General features: G+C 44.7%; 1 protein-coding gene across 1 annotated transcript in view; it reads right to left on the reverse strand.

Annotated features, from left to right (window-relative positions):
• EXOSC10 (exosome component 10) overlaps positions 1-16,002 on the reverse strand; it is a 207,905-nt gene that overhangs the window by 81,687 nt on the left and 110,216 nt on the right. Inside the window, exons 18-20 of the mRNA XM_085609870.1 lie at positions 4,070-4,162; positions 3,198-3,272; positions 2,265-2,361 (exon numbers count right to left, since the gene is read on the reverse strand). Coding sequence (XP_085465996.1) covers positions 2,265-2,361; positions 3,198-3,272; positions 4,070-4,162 — 265 coding nt within the window. The remainder of the gene's footprint in view (positions 1-2,264; positions 2,362-3,197; positions 3,273-4,069; positions 4,163-16,002) is intronic.

Below are 16,002 nucleotides of genomic sequence, written 5' to 3' on the forward strand. Positions count from 1 at the left end.
GATGATGGATTAAACCCAGATCAGTTGACTGGGGGTGAGTGCTTGCAATGTTCAACACTCCGTCCATCATCCCCTTTGGTTTTGCTTTGTTCGCAATATTATATAAAGAGCCAGCTTCCTACAAACACACACATGCCAGCTGTCACCTTATTCTGGCACAGTGTAAGTTTAGAGATAAAACAGTACAGTATAATTGTAATGCCAACCGACTATCAGTACCTGCATGGACAAGCGTCAGGTTTGCTTCTAGCCTCCCCTGACACCTGCATAAGCATGCCAGCTGGGAGCCTGATATAACTGAAGAGAACCGGTCATGGCAGTCAACTATTTGTTAAGCCACTGGCCAGAATCGAGAATAAAATTTTAAATAAAAAACAAAAAAACAATGACATTCACAAGTTATAGGTAACTGAAATAGACATGACTCAACCCACGCAGTAACTATAACTGGTGCCCCCCACCATGTGCAGGGTTGTCCTAAATTATGTTATTTAGGCTCCCCTGCCAGCACTCAGCCTTACTTTTTCTTCAGTGAGTACCGCAGTCAGACCTGTGCAGCCACATTTTCTACTTTTGGGTGCCAATGCAGGAGGCCCATGGCCCCTGCAGCCCCACCAGTTCCCCTGTCATCACCCATCCTGGGTGTGGTGGGAGCCGGCTTGAGTAGTTTGCTCCCACCTGGCAGAAGCGGCTTTTGTTTTTGCTCCCACCGGGCGAGAGCAATCCTGTGTTTTCTGCTTGTGTGGGGAGGGAGTTCAAGTATCCCTACCCGTGCTCACAGAGGAAGGGAACAAGTGTCCCGGGGGATTGGGTCCACTGGACACAGTTATGCTCTGGTCACTAGGGCCATATAACGGCTCGGGAAAGACAGTGGTTGCATGCTCCGTCCCCAAATATATGTGTGAGGGCCCTGGGAATCCGCTATTTTGGTTGTAACTGTGTCTAATTTTACAATGGGAAACTGAATGGGGAAAAAAATGTTTTGGGATCCCCAACCCTATTTCTCAACCCCCGCTTTAAGCATCACCCTGAAATTTTCCAGCAAGGAGCAAAGGTGGATGAGACTTTTGGGGGGAACGTTTTTTTAAGATTTGTCAAACTGCACCAAAATTATAAGAAAACCCCAAAATTCAATTTCTTATGGAAACATGGTCCTAACTATAGCTACCAAGTGGCGAAAGCCACTGGGTAATGCCAATCATCATGCCAACTGTCTACTCAACACAATATTGACAAGAATCCGGTCTAACATCTTGCCTTCATTAACTCTGCCACAAGCATGCCAGTGGACATACTCTCCATCATAACTCAGGATATTACAACTGTAAAGTCTTCAGTAATTTATGCCTGCCAGACAACCACCATTTGGTCAAACTAAATCGGCCCTTCGTTAGGAACAAAGTATCAAAAATGGATGCTCATCAATGCAAGATCTAGGTTTTTTTTGTTTTAAACAGACACTGAGAGGGAGGCTGGTACCTAAGACACCTCTGTACTGTCTAATGTGTCTTTTGACACGCACAAATGCAATCAAATATATGAACAGGTTTCTAGACCTCGCCTTTGTGCCTGCCAAATGGGTAACTGCCATGACATGAAAGTCCTTGGCACACCCAATGGTTAGACTGTGGCTCCAAGAACTGACGAAATGGTATATGCTTAAATAGACACACTATCTAGGGACTGCAAAGTGAGGACTGTGGCCACCCGCTTCTATGTGAGATGGAAAACTGGAAGAAGTGGAAGGGAAATTGGTTGCACTGCAGAGCGGCTGCACGGAGGTCAAAGTCTGTGCTTCCATATTGGGGGTATTACAGAATTTTCACTGGGTGGATGCCATGCCCCTACGGACACCATTGTTACATTGCATGTTACCAAGGTGGATGAGTACAGCACCCCTTTATGGCTTTTGCTACCCCCAAAGTGTCATCATGTTTGACTCTGCTTGATACATTTCCCCCAATTATTCACAGTTGCCAGCGGTTTTTTTTTTTTTAAATGATTGTTACTGCATAGCTAGAAGTTGTCTCTTTTAGAAAACTGTTGCCCGCACTAGTGTAGATTCCATGCACCTTTCTGTCTATATAATCTTTCATCAATTGAGTATTATTGGTGAATTTCTACCATGCAAGACATGTCGAAGTGTTGCACTTCACAACTGTCTGTCTACATTTAACATGTCAACCCAAACTGGGCATTTGCCTGAAAACGGTTACAATGCCAGACACCCCCAAATGCACCCAAAAACAGACAGCTCTCCTTACCCATCTGTTGCTGCTGGGCTTTCTTCCTTGCCTCCTCTTTTGCAGAGGCTTCTTTTTTGAGCTGTGCTTGGCTGACCAGCTTCCAGCGGTGACTTATCTACGAAAAGACAATTTGGGTGAGAGTGTATCTCTGCTCTGCATTAATACAACAATTACCAGGAAAGATTAACATAGAAATGTATTGATATATCAAAGTATCACCACAGTAAAGAACCAGCATACAGAGCATGTGCACAGCGAACAGGTGTAATACATGCATTTACACAGTTTACAGCAATCAGTCAACATAATCACACATCTGTGCAGGATCATATAACAGACTGACAGAGCAGAGCATTTACACAACACTCCAAAACAGTGGAGAGCTCTTACACAGTAGACTTATGAAGGGCAGAACCATCATCCAACACAGAGGCACATACAAAATGTGTTTCACAATATGTTGACAGATAGGGAGATGGTACAGGAAGAACTGAAACAGCAGTTTAACACAATGTATGGATACAGCAAAGCAGCTTTATACAAAGCAAGGAGACAACAGTGACACTGTGCAATGCGAAAAGAATAAACTGCTCCCACTAATAATAATGACAGTGTGGAGGCCATATACCTTCAAGTAATCCACTGACATAGTAGAGAACACCACAGGAGAACACACCAAGGTACAACCATACAAAGCAAGAACCGGTTGAGTTACATCACAAAACAATATATGATGGAACACCATTGGACAACGGAGTGGCAGAGCACAGGACCATTCATTAATTGAATGACGTGCCCCAACAGAAAACCAATACACACAGACATAGCAATACAGACATAGAAGTTAAGGACACCGTGGAGCACCTACACACAACTCAAAGGAGAGCTCAGTCACCAAACAAAAAGACACAATGGGCATTAAGTCATTGTCATGTAGATTGATTCACTCACCTCAAAGATCTTTGTCGAAGGGTCAAATTTAGCAGCCTGTGATACGTGAGCGCTGGTCTCCCGCTGTGGGAGATACTGAAGAACAAAGGGAACACATTATCAAAATTAACCTCATCTTGAGCACAATTACCTGTGGCCTCGGAACACTGGCTCATCGTGTAAGCTCACTAAAGGTCACAGGACAAGGAGAAGAAAGATAATCTCTCAGACCATTGTTGCTAATCCACTTTAATGTACAAACCAAACACTAAATTCATAGGAAATGTTTGGCATGTGATGCAAGCCCACAAAACAGTGAGAAGCATTGACTGGAAGAAATTGTTAAAAAAAATAAAAACGAAAAAAAGATGGTGCATGGGTGTCCCACATGCATCAAGAGACACAGAGCACAGACAGCCAAGGAGTATGTGCTGAATATCATACAGTGGTCATGCACCACACCCATTAACCACTGAGTACAATGAGAGAATCTCTGCTAATTGCATACTTCATCTGTATGCAAAGGACTGGAAGCACCTTAGGGCAGTGTAAAATAAAAGAGGCGAAGCACGGGAAGACGAGGAGAATAAACATATTGCTTACTGGGTGAACACAATGGTTTGAGCGAGCAAAAATTTTGCACCATTAAGGAAATGTTACAGAAGTAACGAGGATTAGACATGAAGATTTGTGTGTTTCTTTCGCAATTAGAATCTTTCTTAGACACATGGCCGATCTTCAAAAATATAAGATTGAAATTCCCTTAGACATGCTTCAAAAATACCTTCTATCTTTCCTCTACAGTCGAGTTGAGGGTCGAAAAGCAGCTGCCAAAACATGGCAAAAGGGACAGTATCCACCTTTAAATGCTCATATACTGGAAAACAACTCACCATTCTAAAAGGGTTCTCAAAGGACTCCATTATACTCCTAGCCTTCTTCTGGGCCACAGTTATGTCCACTTTGGCTTCAACCTCTTCTGGCTCCTAGAACCAAATCAAAATGAATGAGGACTATCTCCTCTGTGAAGGACATATTTAGAAGTAATCATGCATTTTTACTTTTAAATTATCCGAGGTGAATATTTTAACATGAGAATGGAAAATGAACTTAATAACTTGGCAAATATATATTCTGTAGAGAAAAGTTTGTGCCTCAGGAAGAAAGACTCGGGAAAATGTACTCTGTGAACCGATTTGGTGGATTCAGAACCTAGCACTGAAGGCTTCTACTAAATGTTGCAGTGACTGACAGACACCTGGCACGTCAAAATCATTTTGGCTTGCAAGTTCATCCTCTCTGACCTATAAGTAAAAGCTAAATTCTGTGCGGAGTAGTTTCCTAAAATGGCAATGACAGGAAATATAATATGATAATCTATGGGCATTAAGTAGTTTCTTTCGATCTAGCTAGGTAATAAAAACGATGGAATGTAAAATAATACATTCAAGAATGACAGAATAAAGCCAACAGAACAATACATAGGATAAACTCGATTACTTACTTTTCAAATCAAATCAAATCAGGTGTTTGTTAAGCGCGACTACTCACCCGTAAGGGTCTCAAGGCACTGTGGGGTGTGGGGGGTTCGCAGGTTCCAGTCCATCAAGGAGGGGGTCTGTCGAAGAGCCAGGTTTTGAGGTTTCTTGCGAAGATGGGGAGCGATGTTATCTGTCTGGGGTGGAGCGGAAGGTCGTTCCAGGCTCTGGCCGCGCATAAGGAGCGGCCTCCCGATCTGGTATTTCTGGTGTGGGGGACCACGGCGTAGGAGAGCTGGGCTGATCGTAGGGTCCTTTGGGGTGCGTGGAATTTGAGTCGGCTATTCAGGTATGCTGGTCCGGTGTCGTGGAGGGCCTTGTGAGCGTGGGTTAGCATCTTGAAGGTGACTCTAGCTTCGATGGGGAGTCAGTGGAGTGTGCGCAGGTGCTGGGAGATATGGCAGTGTCTTGGCAGGTTGAGGACCAGTCTTGCGGCGGCGTTTTGGATGTTCTGTAGCTTGCGGGTGAGGTTTTTGTTTATTCCGGCATAGAGTGCGTTGCCGTAGTCAAGCCTGCTGGTGACCAGGGCGTGAGTGATGGTCTTTCTGTGTTCGAGGGGGATCCATTTGAAGGTCTTACGTAGGAGGCAGAGGGTGTGGAAGCAGGAGGACGAGACAGAGTTGATCTGGCGGTCCATTTTGAGCTCTGAGTCCAGGATGATTCCCAGGATGCGTGCGTGGTCCGTGGGGGTGGGCGCGCTTCCGAGGGCGGGGGGCCACCAGATGTCGTTCCAGGCGTCTGGGTTTGGGCCCATGATGAGTACTTCCGTTTTGTTGGCGTTTAGTTGTAGGCAGCTGTTTTTCATCCATTTGGCGACGGCTTTCATTCCTTCTCAAAAGTTGTCTGGCGGTGTTGGGTCCGTTGGATAGGGAGAGAATGAGTTGGGTGTCATCTGCGTATGAGACAATGTTGATCCCGTAGGTTCTGATGATGGGGGCGAGCGGAGCCATGTAGACGTTGAAGAGCGTAGGGCTGAGGGAGGACCCCTGGGGGACTCCGCAGGTGGTAGGTGTAGGGTCTTAGAGGAAAGGGGGGGGGGGGAGGGGGGAGTCTGACCTGCTGTGTTCTGCCAGAGAGAAAGGAGCGGATCCAGTCGAGGGCCTTGTCTTGGATCCCTGCGTCATGAAGTCTGCGTATTAGGGTGCGGTGAGAGACCGTGTCGAATGCCGCTGACAGGTCGAGGAGGATGAGGGCTGCTGTTTCTCCTTTGTCCAGTAAGGTACTGATGTCGTCTGTTGCGGCGAGGAGGGCAGTTTCCGTACTGTGGTTTGGTCTGAAGCCGGATTGGGAGGAGTCGAGGATGTTGTGCTCTTCGAAGAATGTGGCGAGTTGGCTGTTGATGGCTTTCTCGATGACTTTCGCTGGGAACGGGAGCAGGGAGATTGGTCTGTAGTTTTTGAGGTCGGTGGGGTCCGCCGAGGGTTTCGTCAGGAGGGGCTTGATCTCAGCGTGTTTCCAGTCATCAGGGAACGAGGTGGTTGCCAGAGAGCGGTTGATGGTGCGGCAGAGCATGGGTGCAATGGTGTCGGAGGCTCTGTTGAAAATGTGGTTGAGGCAGCGGTCCGTGGGGGTCCCGGAGTGGATTGACTTCATAGTCTTCAGTGTGTCTTCGGTGGTGAGGGCTGTCCAGTTGTCGATCGCTGGCTTCAGGGTGTCGGGGGTGGTTGGTGAGGGTTCAGTGTGTTGGTTGTCTTCGTCAAAGTTGTTAAAACCATTAAACATGTTTACAGTCCTTCATACTTACTGTCTTTAAAAGTAGCTCTCGACAAGCAATGGCATCTAGCCATTGTGAGTTTTGGATTTATTTTTTGCTCGTTTGTACAGTAGTGTGTTGTGTTTGTAGATTGTATGTTTTCTTATTAATTAACTTTTAATGTTGTGCTGAATAATTGATGCATGTTGGATATTATGGGTTTGTAAAAAATGCATGCAATAAATCTTTTTTTGGTTTTTATTGCATATAAACATTTAGCCTACGTGTTCGTCCATTTGTCTCAAATTCTGTTTTGTACTTCTTGGTAGAATGGTATTGGTAGATCTGCTTTCCCCACCCATATGCAGATCTGCATACACCAAAAAGCAAAGTAAAAGAATGAGGGAAATATGTGCCTCTGACAGGGCAAACTTAAGGTCCCATCCTTGAACCAACCAGTTGGATTTTTAACAAAGCGCACTTTGCATGCGCGGGCATCCATCTGCTAATTACAAGGTAACCCAAAAAATAAGGCAAACTCATAATGCAAGTCTTCTGACTAAAAATCAACACTGACTGACGTCTCAAACGTGACATGGTCTATGATCATTTTGTGTGTTTTGCAATGCTGATGATAAATCGTGTGAAGCACGAAGTATGCATCCATATGCATGAAGGTGATTCATAAACTGATACTTAAACATTTTCCTTTGCCTTCAGTCCCTGCCATCTCCATTTAGGCGTTCCAATATTTTTGCCAAACGTGGGGGAGGGTTCAGTGATGTTGACATCAGCCCCCTGGAACTAGAGGCAGACCAGTAACCTATCCCGCGAATATATAATAGCTGGAAGCAGAATCAAGGCAAGCTTTGAATCAGCAACAGGAAGCCAATACTTTTGTTAACTGAAATATACAGCAGCGTCGCAAGCTCTTACACATTACCCGCAAAAGTAATTCTACTGTGGGTAGAGGTATATCATTTCAATAGACTAGCATTAACGGTACCCAAGCACATCAGCGAAGTAAGTGACTCGCTACTCTGGCTTGATTTTATAGATGGGTAAACAAACACTACCAGCATGCGGAAAAAAAATGTCCAAAAAATAATAGCATAAAACTGATGGAAATCGTGTGCAGCACCAAGTATGCGTCCATATGCACGAAGGTGGTTCATAAACGGACACTTTAAAAAACGTTCTGCCTTGCCTTCAGTCCCTGCTATTGCCATTCAGGCTGCGCAAAACGTGGGGGAGGGTTAAGTGATGTTGACATCTGTCGCCTTGGAACTTGACAGACCACCAACTCATTCCATCTACTCCTCGCTCATCTGCATATGGAGTTCCCCAGCGGTCCACCTTGAGCCCATTGCTCTTCAACATCTATGTGAGACCCCTTGCGACCATCGTTGAGGATGCAGGCCTCACCTTGTACTCCTACGCCGATGACACACAAATTATTTTTTCTTTATCCTCTTCTAAAGATGCTCCTGTATCCTCTCTACGGAGTGGATTACGTCGAGTTTCAGAATGGATGAATGCCAATTGCTTGAAATTGAATGGGGATCATTCTGGGCAAAGATAAACATCTTTGGAGCCCTCATCATTGGCCCCAAGAAATGAGTCTGTTCCCCCAGCCAGTCGCTCAGGCCCGCAATTTAGGGTTTATTATTGACAGTCAATTATCCATGCGGCAACAAGCGGTTAGCACCGCTGGTACCTGTTTCTCTATACTCTGATGGCTACGGAAGATCATTTGGATGCTTCCTGCCTCTACTCAAAGAACTGTGGTCCAGGCTCTTGTCATCTCTCGCCTGGACTTCGGGAACGTACTCTATCTGGGAAGCAACAAGGAACTCTTGAACAAGCTCCAGGTGGTCCAAAACTCTGCGGCGTGCTTTCTCTGCCACGTTCCTAGAAAAGTTTCCATCTCTCCTTTTCTTCACAACCTGCATTGGCTTCGTATCGGAAGCCGTATTAAATTTAAGACCCTCTGTCATATTTTTAAAATCAAGCAAGGTTCGGCTCCGCCATACTTGCAGGAACTACTCATCGAGTCTTGCGCTCCTCCACTCTAGGTAACTTGGTACCCCCTAGATTTAAACTAACTAGAATGGGCGGACGTTCCTTTGCGTGTCTTGGACCCAGACTTTGGAACTCCCTTCCTAACCATATGAAACAGGAAGCTTCCTACCTTAAGTTTCGACGAGACCTTAAGACCTGGCTCTTCACCCAGTAATTAGCTCAGTTACCTAGTCTAGATTCTAGACATATTTGCGCCGGGAAACCCTGGATAGGGTAGCTGCGCGCCTTACAAATTTAATTATTATTAATAATAATAATAATATAATAGTTGGAGGCAGAACCAAGAAAAGCTTTGAAGCAGCAACAAGAAGCTAATACTTTTATTAATAGAAAGATACACCAGCATTATTATTATTATTAAATTAATTTTATAAGGCGCACAGCTACCCCAGACAGGGTTTCCCGGCGCGAGTATGTCTAGAATCTAGACTAGGTAACTAAGCCAATTGCTGGGTGAAAAGCCAGGTTTTAAGGTCGCGTCGAAACTTGAGATAGGAAGATTCGTGTTTCATGTGATTAGGAAGAGAGTTCCAAAATCTGGGTCCAAGGTATGAGAAAGAGCGTCCGCCCATTCTAGCCAGTTTAATTCTAGGAAGTGCCAGGTTACCTAGACAGGAGGAGCGCAGGGCGCGAAGCGGAGTGTAAGGGTGAATCAATTCATGCAGGTATGTAGGTGCTAAGCCTGGCTTGATTTTAAAAATATGGCAGAAGGCCTTAAATTTAATTCGACTTCCAATGCAAAGCCAATGAAGGTTGTCAAAGAAAGGGGAGATGGAGGTTTTTCTTGGGACATGGCAAAGGAGACGGGCCGCAGAATTTTGGACCACATGGAGCTTATTCAAAAGTTCTTTGTTGCTCCCCAAATAGAGTACATTCCCGTAGTCCAGGCGGGAGATGACAAGAGCCTGGACCACGGTTCTCTGAGTTGAGACGGGGAGCATCCAAATGATCTTTCGTAGCCATCCAAGTATAGAAAAACAGGTACCGGCAATGCTGATTGCTTGTTGCCGCATAGAGAGTTGACTGTCAATGATGAACCCTAAGTTGCGAGCTTGAGCAACTGGCTTGGGACAAGGACCCCTTTCTTGGGGCCAGTGATGAGGGTTCCAAAGATGTTTATCTTTGCCCAAAATGATGACTTCGGTTTTCTCCCCATTCAATTTCAGACAGTTAGCATTCATCCATTCCGAAACTTGACGTAAACCGTTCCGTAATGAGGATACAGGAGTGTCTTTAGAAGAGGATAAGGAGAAAATGATTTGAGTGTCATCTGCATAGGAGTATAATGTGAGACCTGCGTCCTCAACGATGGTAGCAAGGGGTCTCACATAGATGTTAAAGAGCACTGGGCTCAAGGTGGACCCCTGGGGAACTCCATATGCAGATGAACGTGAGGTAGAAGAGGAGCTAGATGAAAAGACCTGAAAAGTACGATCACTGAGGAAGGAGGACAGCCATAAAAGGGCAGATCCTTCCACTCTTGCTGACTGAAGGGATTTCAACAGGATGGAGTGAGACACAGTATCAAATGCGGCACTCAGATCTAATAAAATGAGTGCCATAGTCTTGCCCTGATCCAAAAAAGCGCGTAATTTTTCAGTTACTCCTAGTAATGTAGTCTCTGTTGAGAAATGTGTCCTGAAACCAGATTGGGAAGGATGTAGAAATTTTGCATTTTCAATATGGGTAGTTAACTGAAAATTAATATGTTTTTCCAAGATTTTGGAAAGTATAGGTAGAAGTAAAATGGGACGGTAATTGGCTAAAACCGAAGAGTCAGCATTGGGCTTTTTTAACAGGGGGACCACCATTGCGTGTTTCCAATCCAAAGGGACAGAGGATTCACGTAGAGAGGAATTGAGGAGCCCCTTAAAGATTCCCAATACAGCAGGAGAAAGTTGTTTCAAGATGTTAGCCGGTAAAGGATCCAAAGGGGAGCCTGACTTTACCCTGGTTAAGCAATTGGCAAAAGAGTCATCATCGAGGAAGGGCTACTGTGAGATTTTTAATGTGCCAGGCGGATTCATGTGATTGTTATCTGGGCCCAGTTTATCAGGGGCATCAGGAACAGAACAATTTAAAGTACTATAAATCGTTTTTACCTTGGTGATGAAAAAATTAGCGATGTTATTACATCTAGTAGAATCAAGAACGGGAGGTAGAGGAAGAGTGTTTGCACCAGCCAGTTTTTTAACCATGGAAAACAAGACTTGAGGGTGATTTAAAGCATTATTGATGGTATTTGAGACATATGTGGCCCTTGCAGCCTTGCAAGCGGAATGGCATATGTGAAGGGCTGCCTTATAATCAGCTTTACAGCTGGAAGCATATGATTTGCGCCATTTCCTTTCCAGGGATTTGCACTTAGATTTCAGGATCCTCAAGTCATTGTTAAACCAGGGGACCGAAGGACGATGAGAGGAGCTGTTTTTTGATGTAAAAGGCAAACAGAGATTAATAGAAGAGGAAAGCCAATTGGAAACCGCCATATTCAAAGAATTGAGCGGGAGTTCTAAATCTGGGGAATTCGCTTCCAGGAGGCTATTTAACAAGTCTAGATTTAACTTATACCATGGTCTCTTATTCCCATTACTATAAGTGGATGAGGGGAAAGGGTTTCCAGAGACATTGAGTTGGAAGTGGACGGCATAATGATCTGTCCAATTTAGGGGAAGAGCAGGAGAGTTACAGACTAGAGCAGAATTCGATAGAATAGGGTCCAGCAAGTGCCCTGCCTGATCAAGCTCTTACACACATCACCCGCAAAAGTAATTCTAGTGTTAGTAAAGTTATATATTTTCAAGAGACTAGCATTAACGGTACCCAAGCACATCAGTGAAGTAAGTTATTCACTATTCTGGCTCGATTTTATAGATGGGTAAACAAACATTACAAGCATGCAAAAAACAACAAAATGTCAAAAAATCATAGCATAAAACGTGGTAAAGATAGTGCACTGTGGCTCTGCATTCTACAACATTATTTACCCAGTCCGTACTTCTCCAGACTGTCTTTACAAAGCTTGATGGTCAACATGGGTTATACTTAGCAAAATAAAAGAACAGGAAGGACGGCCGCATTCTCACTGTTGTGTCATAAAAACAGACCCGTGGAGACTATGTGTTTATTTCCTTATAAACATTAACTGTTTTGAGACAAGCTGAGAGCCGCTAAACCAGGACAATGTTTAAGCCTGTCATGCAAGTGTGGTCCGTCCATTTATTATGATCAACAGAGGCACAGAAGGCCATTTTCCTCCCTAGCTGAAGAAAACACACATTCCCTACAAATATGGCATAACTCTCTGGCATTTGCGTGCAGATAGTAGACAGGAAACCACAAATGGTTGACTTGTGCACACATTTTTCAAGGTGAATACAACAGTAAGAGCCATTGCAGAGCTGCACTCACCGGCAGCTAAGGAAGCCATCGCTAAAGACAGGAACCCCTGGTTCACTGGATCCCTCAACAATGAGAGGCGATGCCTCCAGCAATCCGAAAGAATCTGGAGACAGCACCCCTCCGCCGCACATCTAAAACTTCTCCGTCAGGCCAGAAATGCCTACAACAAGAACATCCTCAACTCTAAAAAACTAATTTTTCAGATCTGAACTTGAGAACGCCAAGAACAGACCCCGCAGGCTCTTCGATCTGGTCAAATACCAATCCAATAAACTGGCCAAAACTTCTAAAGAAACCCCCAAGTCGTTAATATCTGAGGAATTCTCCTCCTTTTTCGCTGACAAAGCCACAGCCTTAGGAAATTAACTTAGTGCCGCCACATACTCCCTATCCCTTCCTGACCTGCCTCCTCCTCCTGCGATGCCTCCACAAACTTCACCTAAAAATCAAGCGCTCTGGACTGACTTCAGTCTCTATGACGAAGACCCCGTCTCTAAAATTCTATCGGCCCTAAACCCGAATAACCATTTCAACGACCCGCTCCCATCCAACTGCCTAGCGGCCGTTGCCCAGTCCATTATTCCTAGCTGGACTGCAATAATTAACGCCTCATTCCAGCAGGGTTCCATTCCTGACCCTCTGAAAGCTGGCCAAGTCCTCCCCATTTTGAAAAAGCCGTCGCTGGATCCAGCCTGCCATGACAACTTCAGACCCATCTCTAACATCCCCCTCCTAGCTAAAGTGTTGGAGAAGTGTGTACAACAGCAACTAAGTCAGCACATCAACAACTTCCACCCTCTCGATGACTTCCAATCTGGATTCAGACCTGGGCACAGTACTGAAACGACCATGCTCCACATCGTGGACGATGCCCTCCAAGCCCGGGACCAAGAAAAGCGTGCCTTCTAATCCTCCTAGATCTATCCTCGGCCTTCGACACGGTAAACCACGAAAAACTACTTGAACGCCTCAAACTCAGGATGGGTTTAGATGGCTCTGTTCTAGAATGGTTTAGATCCTTCCTCCAAAACCGATCGCAGCAATTCCTAATTAACAGCAACCTATCTGCTCCCTCTACGGTCACGATCGGAGTCCCTCAAGGATCAACCCTGTCCCCTACCCTCTTCAACCTTTACCTTGAACCACTGGCCGAAGTACTACGTACAGCGAATATCTCCTACCATATGTATGCTGATGACACTCCGCTCTACATCAAAGCCTCTTCTCTCGAGGAGATTCTTTCCCTGAATGAGGCCCTGAAATCAACAGTCCATTGGCTCACCTCCAATCATCTTAAACTCAACACAAAGAAAACAGAATTTCGCCTTATTTCCCCTCCAAAAACCTATCCCGAGATGCAGATATGGATCAAGGCTATCACAGCCTTAGGTTGCCCACCGACCATCGTGGACTCAGCAAAATCTCTGGGACTAACCCTTGACTGCAATTTGAACATGCAAGACCACGTCAACTGGATGGCCAAATCAGCCAGATTCCACTTGAGCTACCTTAGGAAACTGAAACCCTTCCTTGACACTGCCCACCTAAAAAGTGCCGTCCAAGCGCTAGTAATCTCCAGATTGGAGTATGGCTGTTCTATGCTCTCAGGTCTACCCAAAATCTCCCTGGCACCCTTAAAAGCCTGCCTTAATGCTGCGGTCAGACTTCTTACAAGCTCAAAAAAATTGACCATATCTCTCCACACCTGAAAGCTTTGAACTGGCTTCCCTTCGAGGCTAGAATACAACTCAAACTGGCTTGCATCACACAAAAGGCTTTATACTCAAACTCCCCTGCCTATCTCGCACAGAAACTTGTGGTATCCGGTGGAATTAGAAACTCCAGGTCCGCTAGAGACCTCTTACTCCAACCTGCACGGTTCCGGAAAAAAAAAAAAAACTTCAATCGGGCCTTCTCTGGAGCCGCTCCAAGAATATGTAACTCTCTCCCGCCTGCCATCAGAAGAATCCCTTCTCTGGCACATTTCAAAAAGGAGGACAAAACCTTCCTTATGGGTAAATTCCTCTCCTAAATGTTGCCTCCTACCAACACAGAGACCCTGACCAACTACCGATTAGCGCCTTCCTTCGGAGTACCGAGCTACCTCATCAATAAGCCTGGGTCCTTATCTTGAGTAACCTAAATGTATACTGTACTTACGTGTCTGCCACCCATTATGTATCCAGCACCCCATCCCCCTCTTTACCTTCGTATACTTTGTGATTCCATGCCTATTGTACACTGCTATGATTCCCTGTAAAGCGCTCTGATACCCTAACAGGTCAAGTTCGCGCTCCAAGAGTTCTATTACAGCAGATGTAGCAGTCAATGCGCACAGCACCGTTGTGAACTTGAATGAAGCTTCACAAAAGGGGTGCTGAGAACACAATTTTTATAGTGCTGTGCGCCAACCATAAGTCCATCAGTCACTACTCACTATCACCGACAGCCATTGCAGAGCAAGGATCCTGTGGGAGGCACAGATGGCAAACAAGCATAACCGGCTCTCAAGTGCCGCTCCGTGTAAGCCAGGCAGCGCCTCACCCCACACTGCGAAAAAGGAAGGGTGGTGTGAATCTCTCGACTCACACAGAAGCAGCCGCCACAGGAACACGGCTAAACTATGACTACGATGCGTTTTTGCAAGGATGAACGTCTGAGGATTGTAAACCTGCGTCCAAGTCCTGTGAACCCCCTGCTATGGAATGGTAGAGCGCACTCAAAACTGATTTGGCAAAGTAACTTCTTTTAACAAACAAACAACTTTATTGCGGAATGTTTCACAGTCGCGAAGAAACAGACGGTGGCAGAGGGTTAAAGCAAAAAGCAGCCCCATAGATAAGGGAGATGGCCTGAAAGATGATGTCTTTAAGCTACCATGGGGAACCCCCCAAAAAAGGGAAGCTTCGCCAAACACGAGCAGGAAACTAAAAAATAGTGCCCCAAAACAGATGAACAGCAAAGGGGAATGATACCAGTAGTTAGGCGCTGCTCCATGGAAGGAAACAAATGACACCAAGGAGGGACAAAAAGAAAAGATTATCCACAAGCAAGCCTTTTTAAAAGACAATGGAAGTAACAAATAAAAAGGCAATCGACGGGCTGTAAGCCCACAAAGTGTATAAATATAAATGTCTTGAAGAGACAGTACAAGATCTGCCTAGGCTCTACCTGAAAATGTCAGCCAAAATAAATACATGACGTATTTAATGTCAGTAAGGTAACAAAAGCAGCTCTACACTTTCCAAGAACAACTGAATGAAACACTCTGCACAGAACCTACCTTCTGGGCCCCAAACAAAAATTCCAACAAAAATTACATGCGCATGCAAAACTTACCAGATTAAAAAAACACAATCACATGGGCAACAAGAAGCATGTTTATCTGGGGCTCAAATGATAAAACTCTAAAAAAATTGTTACTGTTTCAGAATCTCTTGAACACAGGAAGACAAACAAAAAGGATATTCTGGACAGTAAAGGGACTAGCATTAGACATAATAACTGCATTTGCACACCAGAGCAACAAGTGAGTGCTACATTTGCAGATCTGAACCCTCAAACAAATGCAAGGAGTTGCAGCAACAACACTTAACTTAATGATAATGTATGGTACCAACCACCTACAGACAAACACGTTTCGTTCTGCACAGAATTAATTAAATGCCTAATGGATATGAGGCAGTCAATTCTCAGATGTCTATTAATAGGAGTCAGTATTCCTGCATGTGGTTGAAGATAAAACCAGAGGGAAAAAGTAAATTAACATTATGCTGGGCAGGAGGTAAACTGGACACAATTTGTGAGCATAATGAACATTCTTTAATTGTGCCAAATTTCTAACTAACTTGATGAACGATGGCAAATTCAGACAAGGAGCGATTTGACCAGAAACACCTTCAGCATAATTGATGGCCTTGAGGGGGTGAAGAGACCATTTTGAATCCAGAACATTCAGGGAAATGTATACCAACAGCCTGCTTTCTAGGAAACTAATAAATTGCTAGAGATTACTTTTACAAATCTTATGTAAATGTCAACATTTTAGCATTTTTTGTCCAATTTCATATTAGTTCTATGCACAAACTACATAAGAAATGTTTGTGTTGAG

Source organism: Triturus cristatus, chromosome 1_2 (genome assembly GCF_964204655.1).
Source record: "Triturus cristatus chromosome 1_2, aTriCri1.1, whole genome shotgun sequence".
Taxonomy (NCBI): domain Eukaryota; kingdom Metazoa; phylum Chordata; class Amphibia; order Caudata; family Salamandridae; genus Triturus; species Triturus cristatus.